Genomic DNA, 26,543 nt, shown 5'->3' on the forward strand with positions numbered 1-26,543 from the left:
GAGGCTATCCAGACTAAGTATTTTTAAGTAGCATTATATTAAGCAGAGATGTGGGTACCTGATTCAAACATGGGGCGAAGTTCTCCGATGGTGTGTCTAAGGGAAACCTGCCCTCCTAGAGGGGTCCTTCAACTGTAAAATGCGGATAAGATAGTACTAATCGCATAGAATTGTTTTAAGATTAATCACGTAAAATACTTAGTGCCAGACAAGTAATAAGGATTTAATACACAGCAGCTACCAGTAATATATATACTATTACTGCTGTTTTTCCTCCCTTCTCTACTTTTTTTTCTGGCAGGGTTGGGCCTTTGTTCAGTACACTTCGCAGAAGCTCAGCTTTTTATCAGATCTAGATTTTGAGCTACGAAAACTGCGGAATCATTTTGACCATGGTACCTAGCCTTTTCTCAAAGGTTAAAATGCGTCGATAAGATTTTTCACACCCCTGTGGCACAGAATGGTGCCTTCCTCTGATCGCTTCCCTTCTCCCCCCAGGACAGATGATAGTACATCCCACACCGCCGCTAGAAAAGGTAGTGCAAAAGTTGAGCGCGCCGAGGGCTTTCTCTTCTTCCGGAAGCAATTGTTCTTCAGAACCGGAAACAGTTGCTGTTTCAAGGGAGGTGGAACTGGGCGGGTCAGGCCGCGGCGGCTGACGGCGGGGGAGGAGCCGGGTCCACTGCCGGGTGGAGGGGCCAGACGAGTGTCCTTACCCTAGCTATTGGGGCTCGGGCCTGTAAGCCAGTTGGAATCGCGGCGACAAGAAGGATTGGGCCGAGCAGAGGACGACATGTTGCTCTTCGTGGAGGTGAGCGGACTCGGTAATGCCGCCCTGCTGTGAGGAGAGCGGGAGTGTGAAGGTGCCGGCCGGTCCCACCGCCATGTGACTTTCCAGGCCGTACACGCCGCGGTACCGGCAGATAGGCTGACACAGCACCTGGGCCGTGCAGGCCTGTGGCCCCACTCTGCGCTCTCACAGCACTTCAGGAAGCTGTGGCGGGTGAGGGTCGTAGTGGGGGATAATTTAAAGTGGAGATTCGAGGCCTGTCCGGTGTGGCTTGAAGGTCCGAGGAAGGGGAAAGTGTCCCATATGGACTTCCTAAGGGAGGCAAACCCGCTGGAGGAGGGGGGTGGGGAGGCGGAGTCTGCGGAGAAAAGGGTAATCAGGTGGGCGCGTTCTGGGGGTGAAGCGAGGCCTCGCGGGGCCCTCTGGGAGGGACGCTAGCAACATGTGGGGCCGCGGAGGGAGGAAGGTGGAATTCCGCTTGAGTGTTCGACAAGAAAGTTGAGAGCGGCTTTTTAGCAACCCCCACCACATTTTCTTTAGTCCCAGCCCCTAGGTCTCTGGAACGTTCTGTGGGATGAAAGCGAGTTACTGTGAACCGAGGAGAGGCCAGTGAGGTTTGGAAGCCTTGAAAGGCACCGCTTTGACCTTTTGTAAAAGTTACTCTGGCAGCGGCTCCTTGATGAGGGGTTGGTTTTATGAACTGATAAAAGCCGTTTACAAGGAAAATTCCAAGAATGAGAGAAACTCAGTCCCGGGAAAGTCATTTTTTGTATTGTTACTTAACAATAGAAATACTTAAATTACTCTAACTGGAACGTTTGCTGTTGGCCTATTTTAGTTTTAAAGGTACACAAATATGAGGTTTAATTTCTCTTATTTCTTTCTCTCGTGTGCAGTGAGCATCAGCTGACTGCCTGGCTAAGCTTTGAGTAGATTCCAGATCATATTGTTCTTGCATTGTGAAAACGTCAAACTAGCAAAGTTGCAACTTCGCAACTTGGCACTTGTTAACTGTGCCCATAAAAAGAATCTTTTCAATGAGGGAAAGAATTTACAGGTTGTATAATGGATCCGGAGCTGGGGCCAGTCTGTGGCGGGCTTTTTTCGAGGGAGGGAGGGTGGGAGGGGTCTTATTCGGTGATACTGAGGCATGAAGTAAATACGTCCTTTTTAACCCTTTTTTAATCTAACCAACGTAAGTAGCTGATAAATTTGAGATCTTTAAATTGGATTTTAAAGCGAGCTACCTCAGATAAATTGATGATAAGCATTCATTGGAACGTGCTAAGTAAATCATGAAAAGATTTAAAATTAGCGAATCCATTCTGTTTACCGTTTTTTATCCTCATTGTTTTCCTTCGGCAGGGTAAGAAATCAGATAGGATTTTAAGAAGTGCCAGTTGTGTTAGGAACGTTAGGCCATGCAAATGCTGCAGGTTTTAAGTGTACGTGTATTGCCAAGCAAAAGAAAGCTGCGAAGTTTTATTTATATAAACATGAATTCCAGAATAAACTTTTGAGTTCCAGATTGATTCCTTAGGCTTTGTTTAAATGTGAACTTTAATAATAGCTCCATTTATTGAGTGTTGAAGCTAGATCCCCTCGTTTCTAAAACATTGCAGTGTTTTACAGATGAGAAAACTGAGGTGGAGGAGTTAAGTAATTTAGTAAAAGTAAACTAGTGGAATTGGAATTTAGATACAGTTCATTCTAATCCCAAATCATGGCTCTTACTAAACTGTTACATAAGATTAATATTTCTCTTAATCATGTTCTTTGTGAACCAGCATGTGGTTTTAAGTTTTACTCCTCTAGGGAGTTTTATTTAAAATTAACAATGTAATTAAATATTTGGAGCTGACTATATGGCAGTAAAATCAGTAAAAAAAATAATAACACACTGATTATTTGGCGTTTTGTTAACTAGTGTTTGATCCTTATAACCTATAGGAATTATTCTAAATGAGTGAACCAAAGCTCACAAGTTTGATGTCTAAGGTCATTCCGGTGTAAATAACGTGGGGACTAAAGTCTGAAGTCTGGTTTCTAGAACAGAAGTCTCTGGCTCCAAAACTTAACTTTTACACTTTCCTTTAAGCCAAGGATAGTTAGTTGGGGTCCCTAGGTAGGATTGAGGAAGTCCATGAACTTGGTTGAGAGGGGAAAAAAAATGCCTGTTTATTTTCGCTATCTTCTAATTGAAATGTATAATTGAAAAGAATTGAAATTTCAATGAATGCAACCAGAGAAATAGTTTTATATATTACAGCTTTTGCAGCTACCTTGCAATAGTTTATGCTCATTACTTGTTATATGTAAATCTTATTTAATGCATTAGTAAAACACATTAATTACTAAATTAGAAATTTTGAAGTATTTTGATAACTAATTGGTTTATTTTGTGATCTGTGTATTTCAGATACATAAAAACATTCTGAAAAGAGATCCATAAATTAGCTTGAGTACTAAAAAGGCCCTTGGCACAAGAGAGGTTAAGAACCATTTTACTATAAACCAAGTCCTTGTGGATTATCTTTGGTAGGACTTCTCTGATCTGGGATCCATGAGTCCTCTACAGTTGTGTTAAAGTCTTTTTGTGTGCATTTTTCTGGAGAAACCCCCAGGTTAACTAGTTTATAACTGGAATCAGTTAAATAAATAATTGTAGCAATAACAATACTATAACAACAGTGTATCCTGCTTACTCTGTCAGGCCTGTTAAGTGTTTTTGCATGTATATACATCTACCCAAGCCTACCTGTGAGTTAAATAGAATTATCTCCATTTTAGAGATAAACTAAAGCACAGATAATTTAAGAAACTTGCTCAAGATTCTATAGTGAGTGAATATTGAAATTGGAATTAGAACTCTAAGTTACCTAGCTATACTGCAATTGAGAGCTACAGGAAAAGAATCCTCTTTTAAATAATACTGAGATTTAACTTTTTTTAACTTAGTCTTGCAGACAAAGAGCTGTATTGATTTAAGTAGTATTTTTTTCTCACCTCTATCTGAAGGAGACGTATACAATGTCTTGCTTTTTGATAGATTAGAAATGGTAGATAATTCACAAAATTGTCAAACATATTCCAACACAAATATGAGTACAACAAATTTTGTTAATTTGAAATGGCAATATGTGCTCTTTTTCTGGCTGCTAGCAAATTACTTAAGTTTTTTGAGTACCAAGAAGACAGTTTGCAATTTTTTCAAGTTTTTTTATGTTTGCTAGCATTTTGTTCATTTTTCAGATCATTTTCCTTCTCTAATATTTTCAGCCAGTATGTCTGTTCTAGTTGTTTGGCAGTGTTTGAATTGAGTTTCTATCTCTATTTGAGTTTTTCCCCTGAAAATAAATACTTTCAACCACTTATTTAGGTAGCAATGACTTTCAAATGCATCCTGGAATGCTTTGATACCTCCCACGTAACTTAAAATTTTTTTAATTCTGGTAAAATACATATTACAAGATTTATCATCTAACCATTTTTAAGTGTACGGTTCAGTTGCATTAACTACATTTACACTGTGCAACCATCACCACCATCCATATCTAGAACACTTAATATTGCAAAACCACACAATAAACACTATCTCCCCATTGCCCCCTTCTCCTAGATCTTACATAATTTTTAAAATAATTTATCGGACTTTTAACGTTTTCTGCCTTTTTGAGTGATAAGATTTTAAATTTTAGGTTAGCTTTAGAATCTGAAATAAGTGGGATGTTTACCTAGATAACTTTTCGTTAATTTTATATTATAGTAATCATACTGTGGTGCCTTTCACCCTAAATACAGGGATCTTTCCCACAAGCTTAATAATTTATTTATAAAAGATATTAAATACCACTGACTGAAGATTATTTTTTTAATGACTTAGAAGAACGTGCCTAAATGAATTGTGAAATGAATGTAAGAATTGTTAGTGAATAGCTCAGTGGCTTTTGAACAATTTTCTTTTTTTTTTCTTTTGACATCGTACAATTACTTGAACAACATTATGGTTACTAGACTCCCCCTATTATCAAGTCACCCACACATATCCCATTACAGTCACTGCCCATCAGCGTAGTAAGATGCTATAGAATCACTACTTGTCTTCTCTGTATATACTGCCTTCCCCATGTCCCCACTCCCCTACATTATGTGTGCTAATCGTAATGCCCCATTTTCCCCCTTATCCCTCCCTTCCCACCCATCTTCCCCAGTCCCTTTCCCTTTGGTAACTGTTAGTCCATTCTTGGGTTCTGTGAGTCTGCTGCTGTTTTGCTCCTTCAGTTTTTTTCTTTGTTGTTATACTCCACAGATGAATGAAATCATTTGATACTTGTCTTTCTCCACCTGGCTATTTCACTGAGCATAATAGCCTCTAGCTCCATCCATGTTGTTGCAAATGGTAGGATTTGTTTTCTTCTTATGGCTGAATACTATTCCATTATGTATATGTACCACATCTTTATTCATCTACTGATGGACACTTAGGTTGCTTCCATTTCTTGGCTATTGTAAATAGTGCTGTGATAAACATAGGAGTGCGTATGTCTTTTTGAGACTGGGAAACTGCATTCTTAGGGTAAATTCCTAGAAGTGGAGTTCCTGGGTCAAATGGTATTTCTATTTTGAGTTTTTTGAGGAACCTCCATACTGCTTTCCACAATGGTTGAACTAGTTTACATCCCCACCAGCAGTGTAGGAGGGTTCCTCCTCCTCCACATCCTTGCCAACATTTGCTGTTGTTTGTCTTTTGGATGGTGGCCATTCTAACTGGTGTGAGGTGATATCTCATTGTGGTTTAAATTTGCATTTCCCTGATAATTAGTGGTGTGGAGCATCTTTTCATGTGTCTATTGACCATCTGAATTTCATCTTTGGAGAAGTGTCTGTTCAGATCCTGTGCCCATTTTTTAATTGGATTATTTGCTTTTTGTTTGTTGAGGTGTGTGAGTTCTTTATATATTTTGGATGTCAATCCTTTATCGGATCTGTCATTTATGAATATATTCTCCCATACTGTAGGATGTCTTTTTGTTCTACTGATGGTATCCTTTGCTGTACAGAAGCTTTTTACTTTGATATAGTTCCGCTTGTTCATTTTTGCTTTTGTTTCCCTTTCCCAGGGAGATATGTTCATGAAGAAGTTTCTCATGTTTATGTCCAAGAGATTTTTGCCTATATTTTTTCTAAGAGTTTTATGGTTTCATGACTTACATTCAAGTCTTTGATCCATTTTGAGTTTACTTTTGTGTAAGGGGTTAGACGATAATCCAGTTTCATTCTCTTACATGTAGCTGTCCGGTTTTGCCAACACCAGCTGTTGAAGAGGCTGTCATTTCCCCATTGTATATCCATGGCTCCTTTATATATTAATTGACCATATATGCTTGGGTTTATATCTGGAGTCTCTATAGTCTGTTCCACTGGTCTATGGGTCTGTTCTAGTGCCAGTACCAAATTGTCTTGATTACTGTGGCTTTGTAGTAGAGCTTGAAGTCAGGGAGCGTAATTCCCCCTGCTTTATTCTTCCTTCTCAGGGGTCTTTTGTGGTTCCATATAAATTTTGGAACTATTTTCTCTAGTTCATTGAAGAATGCTGTAGATACTTTGCTAGGGATTGCATTGACTCTGTAGATTGCTTTAGGCAGGATGGCCATTTTGACAATATTAATTCTTCCTAGCCAAGAGCATGGGATGAATTTCCATTTATTAGTGTCCTCTTTAATTTCTTTTAAGAGTGTCTCGTAGTTTTCAAGGTATAGGTCTTTCACTTCCTTGGTTAGGTTTATTCCTAAGTATTTTTTTATTTTTGATGCAATTGTGAATAGAATTGTTTTCCTGATTTCTCTTTCTGCTAGTTCATCGGTAGTGTATAGGAATGCAACAGATTTCTGTATTAATTTTGTATCCCACAACTTTACTGAATTCAGATATTAGATCTAGTAGTTTTGGAGTGGATTCTTTAGGGTTTTTTTATGTGCAATATCATGTCATCTGCAAACAGGTACAGTTGACTTCTTCCTTGCCAATCTGGATGCCTTTTATTTCTTTGTGTTGTCTGATTGCCATTGAACAGTTTTATTTTCTACTATTTATTGGAGCTGGATATAGAATTTAAAAATGGATAAAAATATTTCAGATATGGATTGAAAGTGAAGTAGAAATTATTTTTGAAGTGTGTAAAGTGGAATAAAATGCTCAAAAGTGAACATAATTATGTAAAAGTACCTCGTGCTTCAAATTACAGAATATGAAAAACTAGTAATTATAGAAATACTCATACTCAAACTTCATTCGATCTTGACAGTTTTATATTACTTCCGAGCTAATGGAAGTGATCCTTAGTACCAGACATGACCATTTCAAATCTGTAATTTTGTCATCTTCATAGGAGCTTAAAAAAATATTTGACCCTTTGGTTAGAAAATGGGGTCTGAGTCTGAATAGCAGAAGAAGTTGAGAAGTCATAATCTAGCTATCACTGTGAAGTCATAAAAAATATTTCTAACCTCCTTTTCAAATATCCTTAAAGGAAAATGGAAAATAACTTTCTAGATCTGATAACATTCATAGCGTTTTAATTTACCATTCCTATGTTCTGTGTTTTCCTTAAGATTTGTTTTCTTTAAAGTTTAATTCTTGAAGGAGATACCCAGTCTCCTTGAAAACTTTGTAATCTTTTGCATTGTTTTTTCTGTAAGGGTTTTGGAATCCTGGATTCAAATGTTGCTGTATGAACTGTGCCAAGTGACAGCTTTTTTGAACCTCAAGTTCGTATCTGTAATTTGAGAATAATACTTTCTAATGAATTGGGTTGAGTTCATCGTGTTTGTGATGTTTATTTATTAAGCCTTATAATACTGTGTGGATAAGGGCCTATCAGACTCTGTCATGTGATTATCAGAGCAACTGTTGTGATGTAAATTGTCCAGTATGTAAGTATTTGCGTTCCAAAATGACTAGAATTTGTGCCTTATATATTAAATATTTCTAGAAATTTTACTAAAACTACATAGTAGCAGCACTGGTAATTGCAAAAACTGCTGTAAGATGGCACTGATTTAAGAGATATATAACTTTTTGAGTTTGAATCCAGGCTTGTTACTATTTGCTCTGATTCTGGGTCAGCCCAACAGGGTAATTACCTTGTTTTTAAATTTCTTACAGTTTGAGATTATAATTTTAATTGGGCAAATAAATCTTTTAAATCAAGAATGAAGATTGCAGCATGTTTAAATACACTCATTTATATGCAAGATTTAAAAGAATACAAGTGATAAAATGCAAATAGACACCTTATATTTGCTCTGTGGGGAAAACAATTTTTTCTAATGTGTAAGTATAGGTAAATGTAAGAAAAAATCTTTTGAATATTACATAGTCATGTTTCCTCTCATGTCTGTTGCCTTGTCAGACCACTTGAATTAATCTTTGGTTCAGAAAATATCTCTATTTATAAATGACTAGCTCCAAAGACAGAGTACCTTAGATGAATATTGCTAGGGGTAGATTATGAACTATAGGCATAAAGCCAAACTCCAAAGATAAGAATTAAGTTTTGTCTGGTTTATTTATTACCAAGGAAAGAGAAAAGCATTTTCTATGTCAGGAGTAATCTAGGGTTTCTGTAGTGCATGGTTTGCCAGTATTTCGTTACACTAGATACATTAAACTATGAAACAGGTGACCATACTTCCTGTTATGTCTTGAACAGTCACAGTCTACACCTATTTTCTCTAACAGATGTTGCACCCTGTTTCATTCTGAAAAATGCCCAGGTTTGTATTATAGCTTTTAATTTTTTTGGAAAAGACTAGAGATTCACTGTGTGCTTATTGGCAGTTTTTTCCCCCATATCCTTAACAAAGCAACAGCCTACATAGTTTATTACTAAGATATTTGTTATTAGATTGGTTATGGGAAATTAAATCTGTAAGTTTTATAAAAATTCATAGCTGAGCAAAGTAAGAGAAGTAGGAATACTCTAGCCTTTTGAGTTGTGGAAGGAAAAAACAGGGCAGTGATTGAGTAATAATGATGTGGTACATTTATATACAAGGTTGCAAGAAAGAGTGGTTAAGAACCTGGACTCTGGGGCAGACTGCTCAGGTTGGGCCACTTTTGAGTTGTATGATCTTGGGCAAGTTGTTTAATCTATGAGTCTCAGTTTCCTTATCTGTAAATTGAGCATAATACTAATAAATGAAGATAATATTAATATCTCAGGATTGTTAAGAAGATTGACAGTTAATGTAAAGCACTTAGAAGAGTACTGGTACACAGTAACACTATGAACTGCTACTTTCATATGCGTATTGAAGATATCTCAGTTTTCTGGTCATTTACATAACAAACAGTTTGCTGAGTTGACTATATACACAAGGAACTAAAAGGTGCCATTTTCTGAAAAGGATTTGATATTTAATAATGATATTTGAGGTTTGAGGGTTTTCTTAGTTCATTTGTATAGTTAGCCACTAGCTTTATCACGTGACCAATTTGAAGTAAAATGGCTCAGTATTTTGAGGGCTATTTAAATTACTTAAATGCTAAATATCTACTTAATAATCTTTAATAAGAGAGTTCATGAATCTTATATATAGAAATTTCTAGGGAGAAATCTGTGATTTGGATTATATTTTAAGTGCAATCCATCACCACCACCACCACCCGCCAAAAAAAAAAAAAAAAAAAGCCACTAATCTGTTGAAGCCTTAGTTTTTTGTTTTGTTTTCATTCAGATGCCACCTTACAGAAGTACTGGGAATTTGGGAAAATAACTCTTGTCCTTCCCTCTTACACTAGAGTATCAGCAGTAATGAGTTTATTGATTAATAAACTTCAGGTTTTCTTCCACAGCAGAAAGTAAGAAAATCCTGATTCCTGACAACTGGGAAAGCTCGGGGGAAATGACCTAGGGTAATCTAGTTACCTTGCTTTTCAGAGTGTGACCCCCCAGACCTGCAGCAAAAGTCTTTACCCAGGGACTTGTTAGAATACAAATCCAAACTCTGGTCCTAGCCCTGAACTGCTGAATAAGAATCTGCATTTTATCAAAATCCCTGGGTGATTTGTATGTACAGTAATGTTTGAGAAACACTTGTATAGCAAATATCCATGCATTGATTCATTCAACTTATTTTATGTGCTAATCAGTGTTCAAGCTGCTAGACAACAGTAGACTGTTAGGCAAGGTTACTGCTGTTGTGGAGTTTGCAGACAAAATAATCCAGGTTAGAATAAATGTTTTGTGAAAGATGGCAAATTTTATTGCATGAAATAACATGAATATTATCATTCTTTTTTTAACTGAAAATTAGCTGTACCTTGGCCCAAGGCTAGAAGTCATTGCAGAGATTAATTGACATATGCCTTGGGGGCTCTTGTTTTTACCTGGTGGGTGTTTTCTGTGTCCTTTTCTTCTGAATTACTAGCCTCTGGGTTCAGGGACCATTTGACTTGGTAAAGAGATTTACAATATTCCTTAAATAGTATGTAACTGGTTGTCTTATTAAAGTTTTCTGTAGGACAGTTGTAGTGTAGTGGCTGACAGTTATAGGATAGTGGCAGACTGCAGACTGCCTAGGTTCAAATCCTGGCTCTGTCTTACTAGCTGTGCAACCTGGGCAGATTGCTTTACCTTCAGGCAAAGTAATTTTTTCTTTGTATTCAAAATGTGGGTAATAGTGTTTACCTGAAGTTGTTATGAAGATGAATTAAGTGTTTTATAAAAAATTATTACCCTGTCAAAATGGATAAAAAATTACCACTTTCATTTTCATCTTAACTTTCCATAAAATGTACCTTATCGTCTTCTGGTAGGACCCTGAAGTTTTATGCTAGATGAAATAACAGGTGTTTGGTTTGGTTTGTGTCTTTTTCTTTATAAGCACTTGTAATTTATTGGTCCTCTCAATATTGGTGATGTAAAAATTAAACCTGGATGATTGATCCTGCCATGAGGCAAATAAGTTTAATCGATTTATACACTTTATTTCTGTTTTTCAGCATTTGTAGGGTTAAGTGGAATGGGATTTCTGTTTCTGATGGTAAATAGGTAAGTGAAATAAATGGCTATGTAACTGACTGAAGAGATTGTTTCACCATATTTATAGTGACTTCTAATTCTTGCTTCTGTTACTTTAAAACTGCTGTCTCCTATGACGGAAAGGTATTGTTTTGCCAAGAATTTGATGTTTCCCTTTTTTTCCTTTCACTTATGTCTCTCCCCAGATAGGAACTGGCATAAAATGGGCCGATAATGGGGATGGCTTTTGGCTTATTCATAGATGGGGATGGCTTTTGGCTTATGCATTCATGATGACATATTGCATAGAAATAGAGGTGGTGATTGATGTGTCAGTTTTTACACACTCACAGTTTGAATATTTTTATGGTAATTTGAGAGAATCTGTGTGTTTGCCTACTCTGTGTATGTTGGCAGGTAGTTTCATTGTGCACTTGGACAAATGACATCCTTTAATAGAGTTTTATGAGGCTTCTAGTTCTGTGGAAGAGATGGAGTTCTTTATTAAACCTTAGTCAAAAGATGAATCAGATGTGGTTATCTAGAATTTAAATGAAAAAAATAAGCCTTTGTTCTGTTCAGCTGACTTGTCAAATTCATTATTGTGTCAATTTTAAAGACTGTTACAGAAAAACACATCAGCTTTTTTTTGATGGACATTTTCAGTTTCCAGTTTTTCCTTATGTTAATAAAGGACACTTGTGTATAAAGTCCTTAGACTAAAATCTACCCCAGTAGGTCAAAGAATATTTTTAAAGTTTTTGTATCGATATTGACAAATTGTTTTCCAAAAGTGTTATGACAGTTTCTACTGTCACCCAGTTTGCTGCATCTTTGTCAGCAGCAGGCAGTCTCATTTGTCAAAATTTACTATGCATTTTTTCATTGACTAATGAAATTGAACATTTCCCCGTGTATATTAGCTTTCAGGGTACTCTTTACTTTGAATTGTCTGTTGCTTGTTTGTGCTTTTCTTATCTGTTAGTAAACTCTGTAAGCTTTCTTCTTCGAAGACAATAGTCTTTTATGGCACTTGATGAGAATGATTTTCCCAGTTGATACATCTTTTAATTTTGATCTTAAGTGTTCTATTGTATGTTTTCTGATTATAAAAGTAATATGCATAGGAAAAATAATAGATTGTAAAAGTGATAGATTGTAGGAAAGTACAGAAAAGCATAAAATGAAAATACAAAATGCTACTGCTTATTTGTAGCCAGGAACACTGCTTTTTAGATTTTCTGTGCTTGTGCATTATTCCACAAAATTGAGTCACCTCTGTCATAAGATACCAATTTGCTTTATTTTTTCCAAGTTTCTGTGAACATTTCCATGTCTACAGTCTTTTTTTCCATTTTTAAAGACTTTACTTTGACACAATTATAGACTCACAAGGAAGTTGCCCCAAAATGTACTGTGTGGTCCCGTGTACATTTTTGCCCAGTTTTCCCCAGTAGTAACACCTTGCATAGCTGTAGTATAATATTAAGACTAGCAAAATTGACATTAGTATGATCCATCATAGAACTTATTTAGATTTCACTAGTTTCATATGCAGTCTGGTTTTAAAGCTCTGGGGTTTTCTGTATATGGCTGGGCTACAGTTGTTGAATGATCTATGGTTGTTGTCTTGGTCCTTTTGGGCTGCTATAACAATATCACACATACTGGGTGGGTAGCTTAAAAGCAACAGAAATTTACTTTTGGGAAGTCCAGGATCATAGTACTAGAAGATTTGGTGTTTGGTGAGGGCCTTACGGTTCATAGTGCCTTTTTGCTTTGTTCCTCACATGGTGTTAGGGGCTAAGGAGCTCTGTGGGTCTCTTTTACAAGAGCATTAATCCTGTTCATTGATTTAAGCCCCTCTCAAAGGCCATACTTCCCAATACTATCACTGTGGGTATTAGATTTTCAACATACTAATTTGGGGGGTACACAAACATTCAAACCGTAGCAGTTAGATGTTTTATTTTTCAATATTACCAAATTAGAGTGGCAAACATTCTTGTACTTAATGTATTTTTGTATGTCTCTTTTGAGTAAATCTGACAAGTAGAATTTCTGGACTAAAGAATGTATATTGGTAAGGCTTTTGATAAATATGGCCAACTCTTAGAAAAGTGATAAAAATTACAGCAGTGAACTGGTTGTTTCTTTTTATACTTGTCAAAATGGCATTAAGTAGTTCAGTAGGTAAAACAATACTTTGTAATTAACTACTCATGCTTGCTTTTATATATTTTCCCTGTTTGGCAAATGTCTTAGTAATTTGTAGTTGTGTCATTAATAGGTAGGTGTTGTAACTTTTCAGACCTTTTCTGCTTTTACACATGTATTGTACAGTGATTTTATGTGTTTGCTAACGTAAGTGATAAAGCAGTGCTTACTGTTTTGGAGCTTGATTTTTTTTTCATCGAACAATATGCCTTGGAGCATAACAGGCCTATATACACTTTCCATACTAGTGTATATAGGCCTGGTGTTTTTTTTTTTTAGCTTTTATGGTATTCCATGTTATGAAATATACTAATAGGGAAATTTTTAAATAAATTCATTTAACCATTTGCCTGTACATGGACATGTAGGTTGTTTTCAGTCTTCACTCATGGGATCAGTGCTGCAGCATGCATCCTTGTGCATGTCTTGTTGTGTACCTTAATGGCTTTTAGTGTGTGTACTCTTAACAAGGCTGATGAAATACATTTTAGTTGATTTCAAATACTTAATGTAGTGTATCCCATCAGTAAAAGGTAAGTTTTTTTTTTTATCATAACCCCCCAGTATTTGGGTATTTTATTCATAAATTGAGTACATTTGGCATAATATATTTTTGTTAAATATTAGCCTTTATCTCTTACAGTGACTCTTTGTTATATTTGTAGCCTCCCAAGTTTTGAGTAGCTTTCTACCTTTGCAGAAATGTCCATATTATAAGTCAGTCCTCTCCAGTGTAGGTACTAGTAAAAACTCAAAATCCCTTTTTTTCTCGTATTTAGATGGATGCAGGCGTGTTACCTAAGAGCCACTAGTCAGATGCCCCTACAGATGACTTCTATTTGAAAATACACAATGTAAGGAAATGAGGTTCTATTCATAACTCCTATTTTGCAGGCAGGAGTGGGCAGTAGAGGTGGTCAGCTTTAAGTGGAATTTATAGTTGCAGGTTTGACAGAGAAGTAGTTTTGGTGCTGGCAAAGGTAAATGTAATGGATTTGAATTTTGGCATTTAGTGCACGGTGGTGGTGGCAGGGATAGTGGTTTCTTCATCAAGCCACTTCTGCAACATTATTTTGGGTAATGTTACTTCTGCATCTGTTTTTTCAGCCCTTCCAGTGACATACTGGCAGTGACACTATCCTTTGATAGCTTACCTTTCTGTTTAATTTAGGCAGAATGGATTCTGACTATTGACCAATAGAAACCTTTGATAAGAAACTTTTGATACAGCATTAATTGTTCACATGTCAGTAAAGTGACAAATATAAAGATGACTTGTTTTCTAAAATTGATACTTAGAGGTTTTTAAATAATAGCTTGGTACCTGTGCTGTCAGGGACCCCTGGTTGTACTATAAGAAAAAGTTGGTTTCCTCCATGAGCTAATTATCATATGAGGTTTTATTTGTGAATTAATGTCTCTAAGCTGAGATGCTTCTATAGTTATTCAAATAGTGCAACTTCAAAGATGCTTTTGCTCCCCTGCAAGGTTTGATCAGCCATCAGAATTGGCTGTGATGTTATTGTAAAAGATTTTAGCAGTCCTGAAACCAAAAGCCAAAGAGCACTTAGACATAAAACGTCCATTTTAAACTCAGGCCACTTGGAAAAAAGGAAGATTGTATCAACTCTGATCTTCTAGCACATCAGAAGGATAAATACACTTGCTAAATATTGATTCCTTTTTTGCACATATGCTTCTACTATTTCATTCAGCTAGACAGTTGAAGGTGTGCTTTCAGCCTGGTTTTTGTTAAAAGATGAAGTAGCTGAGGAAGATCCTAGTTCTGCCTTCCTTAAGCCCACTGTCTAGTTGGAAAGAATGGGTGCTAAATAAACCAGTATAATGGTAACAAAAGAGGTATGTACTGATAACACAAGGAAGAGAGGAAATAGTGACCAAAACAAATGAAGTTAAGTGCCCAAGGTGTGTAGGAACTATGAGTTTTGGTAAAGTAGGCATTATGTTTTTTAAATTAGGAAACTAGGATTGATGATGGTATAATTAGTGGGTAACAGAGTATAAAGTTTATCTTTCTCTGTTATACCATAGTTGCCCCTCAATTGTTGGAATTACTTTCTTTCATTTTAGCTTTGTTAAGACAATACTGGTACTTTTTTTTTGAAGGAATATTATTAGAAATTGTGGGAAACAACGTTGGTTGAAACTTTTTTAAAAAAAGTTTGAAGCAGAGCTTTAAGCTGGTAAAAAAGCAAATTAAATCTTGAGACCAAAAACAGTTTAAAAAGTACTAATCCAGAGAGATAAGCAGGTGATAAACTCAGGGGCTACTCTTAACACATCTGTTGATCCTTAGTGGCTCAGAGTTTTGGTTTTAATGGGCAGTGTTAAGAGACAGGACACATGATGAACTAGGGGAAAAAAACAAGCTTTCAGAAAAAGGAAACTTGTAAGTTTTAGCCTTGGCTCTGGATTGGTAGAAGAGAGGTCTTCCTTGAAATTCTAACCACAAGTCCTCTTTGATGCCAAAATAAGGCTAAAATTCACACGACCTCTTCCCCCAAAAACCCCACATTGAAAATGTGAAGTCATGGATGGTAGTTCAGCATGGAGAATATTGCAGGTCATTCTCTAACATCTTTCTATGTTGACAGATAGTAACTGCACTAGTTGGGGTGAGGATTTAATAATGTTGGTAACTGTTGAACCACTGTGTTGTATACTTGAAACCAATAAAAGATTGTATGTCACCTATACTTCAATTTGAAAGAATTAAAAAAAAAAGAAAATTTAAAGTGATACCGAATTGGTAGCCTTTACTCTGCAGTGATCTAGCAGAAGGAAAAGAAATCCTCTCCTGAAGAGCACATTCTAAACAAAGTCTTTAAAATTCCCCAAATTAAGTTCCAAGGAAAACAGCTTGAAGTATAAAATCATAAAACATGTTAAGTCATCATTCTGTAAGGTTAGCAGAAACAATCAATCACAAAATCAGACCCTCAAAGATTACAGATACTGAAATGATCAAATACAGATTATAAAATCAGAATGTTTAATATACTTAAGAAAGGAAGATGCTGAAAGGGTGATAAAGAAACAAGACATTGATCAGATAAAGTTCCTTTTAGTTCTTTTCTCAACATTAAGAAATGAGAAATATAAAGAGAACTTAGAAACTTCCTCGGCAAGTTGCATTTATCTTAGAAGTAGCTGAAGATAGAATTGATGAACTAGAAAAAAGATCTTAAGAAATTGGTCAGTGTGTAATTCTTCGAAAAACAAAGAAATGAAAAATGGGAAAAGAGATTGACTGAAGAGAAATGGAACATAGAATGAGAAGGTATAGAATATTTTATTGGAGTTTTGGAAGGGAGTGATAGAGCAGTTTGTGGAGAGGCAATATTTGAAGAGATAATTGCTGAGAATTTTACAGAACTGGTTAAAGATGCTTCAGATTTCAAAGAGCTCGCTGAATCCCAAGTAAAATAAAGAATTCCACACTTAGACTTATGAATGTAAAACTGCAAAATGCTGTTGACAAAGATAAAAGCAACTAGACTTAAAGGAGAGATTAGAACAACAGCTAGACTAATGGCTAATTTCTGATCAGCAGTAGTGCAAATGTGCCAAAAGAGAACATGTGCCTAGTAGAATTCTGTATAACAAAGGTAGAAGGTAAAAACAAAGGTATTTTTAGAGGAACCACAACTAAAAATAAAATTCTGAGTGATGTCCTTGGGGAAGAAGGAAAATGATTCCAGAAGAAAGGTCTGAAATGAAAGGTAAAGTGATGATCAAAAAAAAAAAAAGGTCAACATTTCAGTAAATTTCAATGACTATTGACTGGTATAAAACTAAGTAGTAGTACATATTTATATAGGCACAAAAGGCATAAAGTAATCTTTGAGCTTAATGTACTGAACACTAACAATTATGTTCTAATTTGAAAAATCCCTATTGTATGTAATAAGCTTATTTTAAGTTTCATATTTTTATGACTCAAATTTAAGGCAACATTTTAATGGAATGCTTTATAAAGGAAAAAAATCCCTGATTTGGTTATTATAGTAGGTCATGTTCCATTCTGGTGCATATCCGTTTTTATTCCTTTTGCAATTATAATAATCTATAAATTGTAATTACTGTATGATTAATACTGACTTCATACTTAATCTCTGTATGTCTTTGGTTGTATATATTATTTCTCATGTAAGAGGATAACCTATAAAAGGGATACTGGTACTTAATGGATTGTTTTAAGAAGTAGGTGAGATAATACATGTGAAGCATTCAGTCCAGTGCCTAGCCCATTGAATTTTACTTAACATGTTTGCTTTTGTTACTGTGGTGGCTGTGGTTTTTTCTTCTTCTTCTTCATTGTGTGAAAGTACTTTCTATCTGATGTTTTTCATGTTCTGTCAACCCTAAGGTGCACATGTTACACATTGTAACTTCTCCAAAAATTGGGATATATTTAAAAATATTTGGTGTGTCATAGTTTAATAAACAGTAATTTTTTCTTTGTGATGTATTAGTTCCCCTTTAGATTTTGTAAAATGCAGTGATATATCTTTATAATTTTGAATGGCTATGTAATGCTTTACCTAGTGTCTGTGTAATAATTTCCATTCTTGCTTGTCTGTTTGACTTCAGGTATTTCCATTTCTTGGCTCTCATAAATAATGCTAATATGTGGGAATATGGGTTGTACCATTCTGTGTAGTCTCCAGTAAGGAATGAGTTTGCAAATTTCATGCCAGTGTGGGAATTGTTTTTAAGTGCTTTGCTAATCTAATAAGCATAAAATGATAATCTGTTTTCCTATTTGTGTACATGTATTTTTTCTAAAATCATATTTTCCTAGTCTTTTCAGTTTTTGGAGTTTTTTATATTCTTTATTCATCCATCCATCTTCTGTAATTTGTATCTGTTTCTTCAAAGCTAACGTTCTGTGACATAATAGTTTACATTTCACTTTTTTAACTTCAGCTTGCAATTGTTTTGATGTAATGCATTAGTGTTTGTGTAGTAATACGTTTGAGGGTCAGATAGTTGAATTACCTTCCGTTCAAAACCAACAAGCTTTATTAAAAAAAGATATAGAGTATTTATACTTAGTGTTAATTGCTTTTCAAGTATTAATATAATTTAGTTAAGGTTAATTCTTACCTCAGCTTACAGTTGAGAAAATTAAGACTCAGATGAGTTAAGAAAGTTCCTATGATCCCACAATTGTTACATGAGAGCTTGGTTTTGAATTCAAGTGTGATTCTGTAGCCTCAACCATTATATGTTTAAGTAATAATTATTAACTACTTTGAAATAACAATCTCTATTTTGCTTTACTAAAACCACATAGTACTATGCATAGCAATTCTGTAAGTTAGGGGGTCTTTCTATTAGGTATATGACCCCATCACTGTATCTTTTTCATGTACAGATCTTATTTGTTAAAATAAAATTTTTTATTTTCATTGTACTTACCAAGATGGAGAAGTTTGATTTCTCTTTCTGAGAACTCTAGTCTTTATTATTTGCTATTTTCTTGGATAGGGATATAATTGGTATTCTCAAAATTGAGGAAAGGGAAGGAGAGTAAGTATATAAATACATAGATTTTCTTCTATTAAAATGCTTAATATCAAAGTAAATGGTGCTCACATGGCAGAAAGGTTAGGCTGGCAAAGCTCTTCACAGTTCTGTTCTGCCATCAGCAGAAATTATGCTGCACCTAAACTGCCAAATCACACTCAAGCAGCTCAGATCCAAAAGCAAAGTGGTAGGAGGGTGCTGTCTGGTGAGGGCAGAAAGGGGGAATGTATTATCTCTAGAGAATTTTAAAACAGTAATAAAGTTGACTAAAAGGCATATGCTGCTTGTTATCCCACGCCTGATAAACAGTATCAGTGGCAAAATATTGCCTCCTACCACTATTTCAAGGCCCAGTTCTTCTTCTCGTGTTAACCTTGATACGGAAAAGGACATTGTATCTTCACCTTTCTCCTTTTCCTCAAATTAGGTTTCAGTTGATAAAAGGAAGCAATCAATGTATGGCAAGATGAAGAGTAATTAAACAATGTTTTATAGGTTCATACATATGTCATGTTGTACAGTGTGGAAGCTCATAACTCAAGTGAAAATTGATTTATTAGATTAAAAGGGTACAGGGGAATTTCATGGGATATAATTGCAGGAAGTATAGTTAGGCCTCCCAGAAGCTGAGTCTTTTCAGCAGCTCTGTGGCTCTGCAGTTCTGCCTACCCAGAGTCTTGCTTTGGTTAACTATATTTGGATATTGGTGATATCTAGAAGGCTGATTTTTTTTTTTAAACCTCATGAGCCAAGGTTAGTCCTAAGAATTCCCTCCAGGCAGACAGAATTTATGACAACCTCCTGATAAATGATTTGGTGTGTACTAGTTACTCTTCATGGAAGCTGGATTCCCAGTAGCTGCAGGTCATAAGCTAAAGTAATTTATTCCTTGCCCTTTGAATCCACCTTCTGGTGTCTTCCATGAAGGGAGGGGCCTGTGGCTGAGAAGGCAGTGAAAGGGAACTTTCTGGAAAGGGAGAAAACTTTTTGAAGGGTCTTTATATACTTAAGAAGGACCAAGCCCTGTTGGGTTGAATAAGGTGAAATAAGTGTATATGTGCATCTTGCTTTCTTCCTCTCTCTCTACTTTTTTTTAAAAAATTTTGCTATCGTTAATCTACAATCACATGAACAACATTATGGTTACTAGACTCCCCCTATTATCAAGTACCAACCACATACCCCATTAAAGTCACTGTCCATCAGTGTAGTAAGATGCTATAGAATCACTACTTGTCTTCTCTTTTATACTGCCTTCCACATGACCCACCCCCTGCATTAAATGTGCTAATTGTAATGACCCTTTTCCCCCCTTATAACACCCTTCCCACCCATCCTCCCCAGTCCCTTTCCCTTTGGTACCTGTTAGTTCATTCTTGGGTTCTGTGAGTCTGCTGCTGTTTTGTTCTTTCAGTTTTTTCTTTGTTGTTATACTCCACATATGAGTGAAATCATTTGATACTTGTCTTTCTCCACCTGGCTTATTTCACTGAGCATACTACCTTCTAGCTCCATCCATGTTGTTGTAAATGGTAGGATCTGTTTTCTTCTTATGGCTGAATAATATTCCATTGTGTATATGTACCACATCTTCTTTATCTATTCATCTACTGCTGGACACTTAGGTTGTTTCCATTTCTTAGTTATTGTAAATAGGGGTGCATATGTCTCTTTGAAACTGGGCTTCTGCATTCTTAGGGTAAATTCCTAGAAGTGGAATTCCTGGGTCAAATGGTATTTGTATTTTGAGTTTTTTGATGAACCTGCATACTAGTTTCCACAATGGTTGAACTAGTTTATATTCCCACCAGCAGTGTAGGAGGGTTCCCCTTTCTCCACATCCTCGCCTTGTTCTGCTGAGTGACTTCTTCATGAGCATATCTCCCTGAGCAAGGGAAACAAAAGCAAAAATGAACAAGTGGAACTATATCAAGCTGAAAAGCTTCTGTACAGCAAAAGACACCATCAATAGAACAAAAAGGTACCCTACGGTATGGGAGAATATATTCATAAATGACAGATCTGATAAAGGGTTGATATCCAAAATATATAAAGAGCTCACACACCTCAACAAACAAAAAGCAAATAATCCAATTAAAAAATGGGCAGAGGATTTTATTTAAAAAATAATAATAATAATAATAATAATAAGGGAGAAATGTGGGATTCACATATAAATCAAGTATAAAAATCAAACGAATAATCATATTTGACCTGATTGTTTATAGTTCATGATGCGTGATCAAAACCGAAAGTTTTTGTGATGACTGCCCTTGCACTGTTCACCATGTAAGAACTTATTCACTATGTAAGAACTTGTTCACCATGTAAGAACTTGTTCGTTATGCTTCAGAAGATTGGAGACTGTTGAGAATTAGGCTTGGGGTTGATGAATGATTGTGCATTGAGTCCCCTATACAGAATTTTATTGTTGTTAACAACCATATGATCAGTAAATATGAGAGATGCCCTCAAAAAAAAAAAAAAAAGGGCAGAGGAGCTGAACAGATAGTTCTCCAAAGAAGAAATTCAGATGGCCAACAGACACATGAAAAGATGCTCCACATCACTAGTCATAAGAGAAATGCAAATTAAAACCACAATGAGATATCACCTCATACCAGTAAGGAATGCCACCATCCAAAAGACAAACAACAACAAATGTTGGTGATGTTGTGGAGAAAGGGGAACCCTCCTTCACTGCTGGTGGGAATGTAAATTAGTTTAACCATTGTGGAAAGCAGTATGGAGGTTCCTCAAAAAGCTCAAAATAGAAATACCATTTGACCCAGGAATTCCACTTCTAGAAATTTACCCTAAGAATGCAGCCCAGTTTGAAAAAGACAGATGCACTCCTATGTTTATTGCAGCACTATTTAATAGCCAAGAAATGGAAGCAACCTAAGTGTCCATCAGTAGATGAATGGATAAAGAAGATGTACATATACACAATGGAATATTATTCAGCCAAAAGAAGAAAACAAATCCTACCATTTGCAACAACATGGATGGAGCTAGAGGGTGTTATGCTCAGTGAAATAAGCCAGGCAAGTACCAAATGATTTCACTCATATGTGGAGTATAAGAACAAAGAAAAAACAGCAGCAGAATCACAGAACCCAAGAATGGACTAACAGTTACCAAAGGGAAAGGGACTGGGAAGGGGGTGGGGGGGAAGAAAGGGGGCATTACTATTAGCATGTATAATATGGGAGGAGGCATGGGGAGGGCTGTGCAACACAGAGAAGACAAGTAGTGATTCTACAGCATCTTACTACACTGATGGGCAGTGACTGTACTGGGGGTTGTGGGTGGACTTGGTGAAGGGGGGAACCTAGTAAACATAATGTTCATGTAACTGTAGATTAATGATACCAATAAAAAAAAAAGACTTACATTTTCAAGTTGAGCCAAAAACTTCAAAATATTATTTAACATTTCTTTATTATTGGGTTACTTAGTATTATTGGAATTTTCTTCACATTTAAGTCATGGAAAAGTTATTTAAATTTGTAATTTTATTACACTGACTTTTAAAATTTACAAATAGATCCTTTGATTATCTAGCAGGTAACATCTAAAGGAACTGGTTTAAATCCTAATGCCAAAGTATGGCAGGAAATTCCTCCTGGAAGTACTGATGCCACTTCAGTAAGTCATGGAACTGAAAGCTCTTGGCATGAAACAGCATCCACATCGGGGTCTCATCCTGACGGTAGGTCATAAATACTTCGTTAAAACAGTCATATTTTGGTTAAACATATGGTCAAACCTGTTTATTGAACTTTTGGGGTACATCCTTTGATTATTTGGTTAAATACATTTATAAATGTTTAACATGTAGTTTGTATACAATTCTCATTTATATCCAGTATGAATGTATTATCACTAATTTCAAATAGTAGCTATATCTTTGGGTACAACATTTAACCCATTTATATCATAGTATTTATAAGTAAGTTTTGATCTACCTTCAGTGGCATTGCTATTTACTTGCTGTTTGACCTTAGGCAGATGACTTGACTTAATGCTTGTTTCCTTCATCTGAAAAATGATAATTATTATTTTTGGCATAGAATTTTCTGAGAATTAATGAATAAAATGCATGAAGCTGTCTGATATATTGATAGTGGTATACAAAATTAAACTTGTTAATCATTTTACCTTCTCCATAGTGGTCAAAACTTACCTTTCTTAGGAAGAGAGCTTCTAGAAATCATGCAGACATTTTCCTGACTGGTAGAATTCCTTGAAATCTTGTTCAAGAAGATAGAGTACCTGGAGTTCCTAAAGATACAATTTATAGAATCCCTATTTACTTTCAGTATTTTTTCTTTAATACAGGTAATACAGAGCTTTCAGATGAAATGTGTAAGGAATTTGAAGTAATGTATCCATCTTGTGAAACCACAAGAAATACTACCTGCATTGAAGAATCAACTGATGGAATGATTTTAGGCCCAGAAGATCTGAGTTACCCAATATATGATGTTTCTGGTAAACTTTTTGGTTTTATTGGTAAAATGAGAATACAGTACGCTAGTCTTTTCCTCCCTACAGTCTCTTTATCATTTTCTTAATAAACCTATGGCATTGATCAATCTATTTTCTTATTTGAAAGGAACTTTATGTTAATGAAGTGTTAGGTGATTATTATACTGTTTTCAAATGGCCAAATGTGAAAATTGTTACTAAAAAATGTTTAAAAATCTATTAAAGGAAAACATGGAATTAAAAGGAAAAAATAGTCAAGATAGTTCAGAGAGACCACAATTACAGTCTTTCAGAGAGTCCGGGTTTCTTGCTCTGTTAGTTGAGGTCAATGAAAGTTTTTTCAGTTTTCCCATTGCTTTTGTCAATCTGAAATTTACTTATAAATGTGAAATTGCTGGGGTTAATTTGTGGAATATGTTTTTTTCACATTAATTAGCATAGATTAGTAGTTGCTTGGATTTAAAAATTAAAAATGTACCATAGACTCTAACTACCTAACTTTATTTTTCTAATTTCTAAACTGTAAAATAAATACAATAGGGAGTATGCATTTCTATCACTGCTCAGTTCTGTGACTTCAGTCAAGTTACATAAACCTTTGTCCTCTATTTCCTTATTTATTATAAATGGATGAGATTTCTAAGGTCTGTCAGTTTGTAAGTTGATTTCTGAAGTGGAATGGGGTAGTATTTCCATATAATTGAAGGTGGTAGGATCTACTTCCAATTTGTCGTCATACCTAATTATTGACTACTTTGAACATAGAGTTGATTTAAGTAATGTGGCAGCCAGTTGGTATTTTAATAAGTTTGCCGTAATGGTTAGTGCAAAGCTTAAATCTAGTTATTTCTCATTTAGCTAGCATTTGGGTGGATGAATTTTGTATTATAAGGATTGTATGTACATACAAATAGAAGGCTTCTTGTATTCATCTTAATGAAGTCAGTATTTAATATCACTTTGAATCCTAAATCAAGTAGATCAAGGTAGTGGTAAAATCATGCACAGATTTTAAAAAGAGGACAAATTACATGCTTTGAGTCTGTAGTGATTTGTTTGAGTCTAATAAGATATTGATGGTTTTCCTGGTTTGAGTCCCTAAAAAGTCTCATGTTCTGGCTTCAAACAACATCAAGCATAGAAGGCTGTTGGAGAGTTGATCTGATCCTTGGATGTTTTGAGTGCTTTAAATACTCCTAGGGAGACATAGTGCTCTCAAATCAAGGAATGAAAAGAATACTAAGAGATAGAAGTTCAAGGAGTATGGATAGGTATATCGTCATAAACCTATGGCATTGATCAATCTATTTTCTTATTTGAAAGGAACTTTATGTTAATAAAGTGTTAGGTGATTATTATACTAACACCAGATATATTTCCAATAATGTAAATGTGGAGATAATATATGTATTATCTCCCACTTTGTTTAGCTAGTTCCTATCTTCAAATTTAAACTACTATTACTTTTGTTCTTTGAGTTTTTAAGGAATTAGTCATCACGTTTAAAAAGTTTTAGGGTAGTGTTTTACAATGTGGTAGTCAAATGCTTTTAGTATTAATGTTAATTACTTGATAAAATAGGTTTCAAACTGATGTGAAATCTATCTAAAGAATAGTAGGTTGAAAGAAATTAAGTTGGACCTTGTGTTATCTAAATTCTAAATAAAAGCAGTTTTGTGGTGAATTTTAATTTGTACTTTGACTTATTCTGGATACAATATGTAAAATTTACCACCTCTTTTAATTTGGTATTAACTTTCCCCTCTTTTTTATCAGGAGAAAGCAATTCAGCAATTTCTCCAGAAGACCTAAAAGAATGTCTGAAGAAACAATTAGAATTCTGTTTCTCACGGTACACTATAATCTTTTTATTGCTATTTCTCTTTTTTTGAATTGTGTGATTAATAGATAAAAAATACCTGTGAACTAGAGTGAAAAATGCTGATTTTCAGTGATTTTGATTTTCGGGTATTTTGATACCATTCTCCAGGATATTTATTAACTAGATTTAAAGATGTAACCTCCAAATGGATCTGTAAAAGATCTATTCTTAGTGGAAAGATAATGAAATTTCTGTTGGATACTTAAGAACATATTCAGGTTTAGGGTTTTCAGAAATGTGATTATTTCTTAGTTTATATTTTTAGTAGTTCGCTCTTATAACCTTTGATCATGGAGTTACTTTTAGCAAGTTAATTAGGTGGATGGGCATAGGATTTACATTACCAGTGTGTGTTCTATTAAATAAGGATTTCATTCAGGCAGATGTTTCAAGAGCTCTTATTTACAGAAGAGAATTATGTAGGTATGTCTAGAGCTTAGACATCATAAAACTTGAATATGTAGAACTGCTCCTTCCAAAATTAAGTTTTGGATATGTGTACAAATGTAATGCCTTCTGTTCTTTCTGTATCTGGTGAGAGGTCAGACCAGTGAACCACTTTGTCAAGCTAGAAATCTGGATTTTGTCAAAGACTTTTTTCTTTACACATAATACAGTCTTGACTCAGGTTTAATTGATTCTTCAGCTTAAGTATCTCCCTTTTCTTCCCCTCCTTTTTATGCTTTGCTTTTGTAGTTTAGTATGGGTTCTAGGATGAAAGCAAAAGCCTTCTGGATTTCTTTTCTCTAGTCAGTTGGGCCTGTGATAACATTTCATTTTCTGTAACATACTTGTAATAGTCATTTTCTATAATGTACTTTTAATAGTTATTGTAAAAATCTTTGCCTATTAACTGGATCGGTTGTGTGTCTGCTTGTATTTCTGAGATTTTTCTCTTGATTCTCTGTCATCCTTCCTTTTTGCGTGTCTTACAAACTTGAGTTATCTGCTGGACCTTATGTATAAAAGAAGCTAGAAGCTGCAGGGACATAATATTTCCTCTAGACAAGATTTGGGCTTTATTCTGGTAGGCGGAAGCAGATTGATTGCTTTAATTCCATCAGGCATTGAACTAGGTCAGGGCGGAGCAGCCATTCAAGTCCATCTCTAATTTATTGCTCCTTTGGCATGCCCTTCTCAGGATTCTGACTTAGAAGTTGGCGGTTTTCTGTTACATCAGTTCTGAAACAACAACAGAAATTAGTTCTGTTCTTCAGAGGTTTGAGATTAGTTCATCATCTTCTTACTCTATGCAGATTCATAGTCTGGCATGTGTCTTGTGGGGAGACCTATCTTGTTTGGTAAAAGTTCTTACTGGGACACCATGACACCTTAAAGATATCATCCACCTTTTCAACTTGGCTCCCCATCTCCTATCTTCTTCCTTAGAACTCAGAATGGGGGAGAACCAGCTGTGTGTTGGGAGCTCCTTTATAATCTCAGTCCTGTGTGCACCTGCCTAAAGCTCTGCTGGTTTTTTCTCTGGTCCAGGATCAGCAAATGCCCTCAGGAGAGAAAAATCATCTTTCTGGAATTTCATTTTGTCCTTATAGCTCCCACAGCTCTCCTTTTATCTCCAAAAA

At 35.4% G+C, this 26,543-nt stretch overlaps 1 protein-coding gene across 6 annotated transcripts in view; it reads left to right on the forward strand.

Moving 5' to 3' along the window:
* The first annotated feature begins 647 nt into the window (after nucleotides 1-647).
* Nucleotides 648-26,543, forward strand: part of LARP4 (La ribonucleoprotein 4) — a 58,696-nt gene continuing 32,800 nt past the window's right edge. Inside the window, exons 1-5 of one of the 6 annotated variants that reach the window (XM_036890534.2) lie at nucleotides 662-811; nucleotides 13,811-13,885; nucleotides 22,152-22,299; nucleotides 22,929-23,081; nucleotides 24,855-24,930. In XM_036890534.2, the coding sequence (XP_036746429.1) occupies nucleotides 22,952-23,081; nucleotides 24,855-24,930 (206 nt within the window). In that variant the 5' untranslated portion in view covers nucleotides 662-811; nucleotides 13,811-13,885; nucleotides 22,152-22,299; nucleotides 22,929-22,951. Of the gene's footprint in view, nucleotides 812-10,795; nucleotides 10,845-13,810; nucleotides 13,886-22,151; nucleotides 22,300-22,928; nucleotides 23,082-24,854; nucleotides 24,931-26,543 lie in introns of all 6 variants that reach the window. The other 5 variants (XM_036890543.2, XM_036890525.2, XM_036890510.2 and 2 more) reach the window with 5 other exon arrangements.

Source organism: Manis pentadactyla, chromosome 10 (genome assembly GCF_030020395.1).
Source record: "Manis pentadactyla isolate mManPen7 chromosome 10, mManPen7.hap1, whole genome shotgun sequence".
Lineage (NCBI taxonomy): Eukaryota > Metazoa > Chordata > Mammalia > Pholidota > Manidae > Manis > Manis pentadactyla.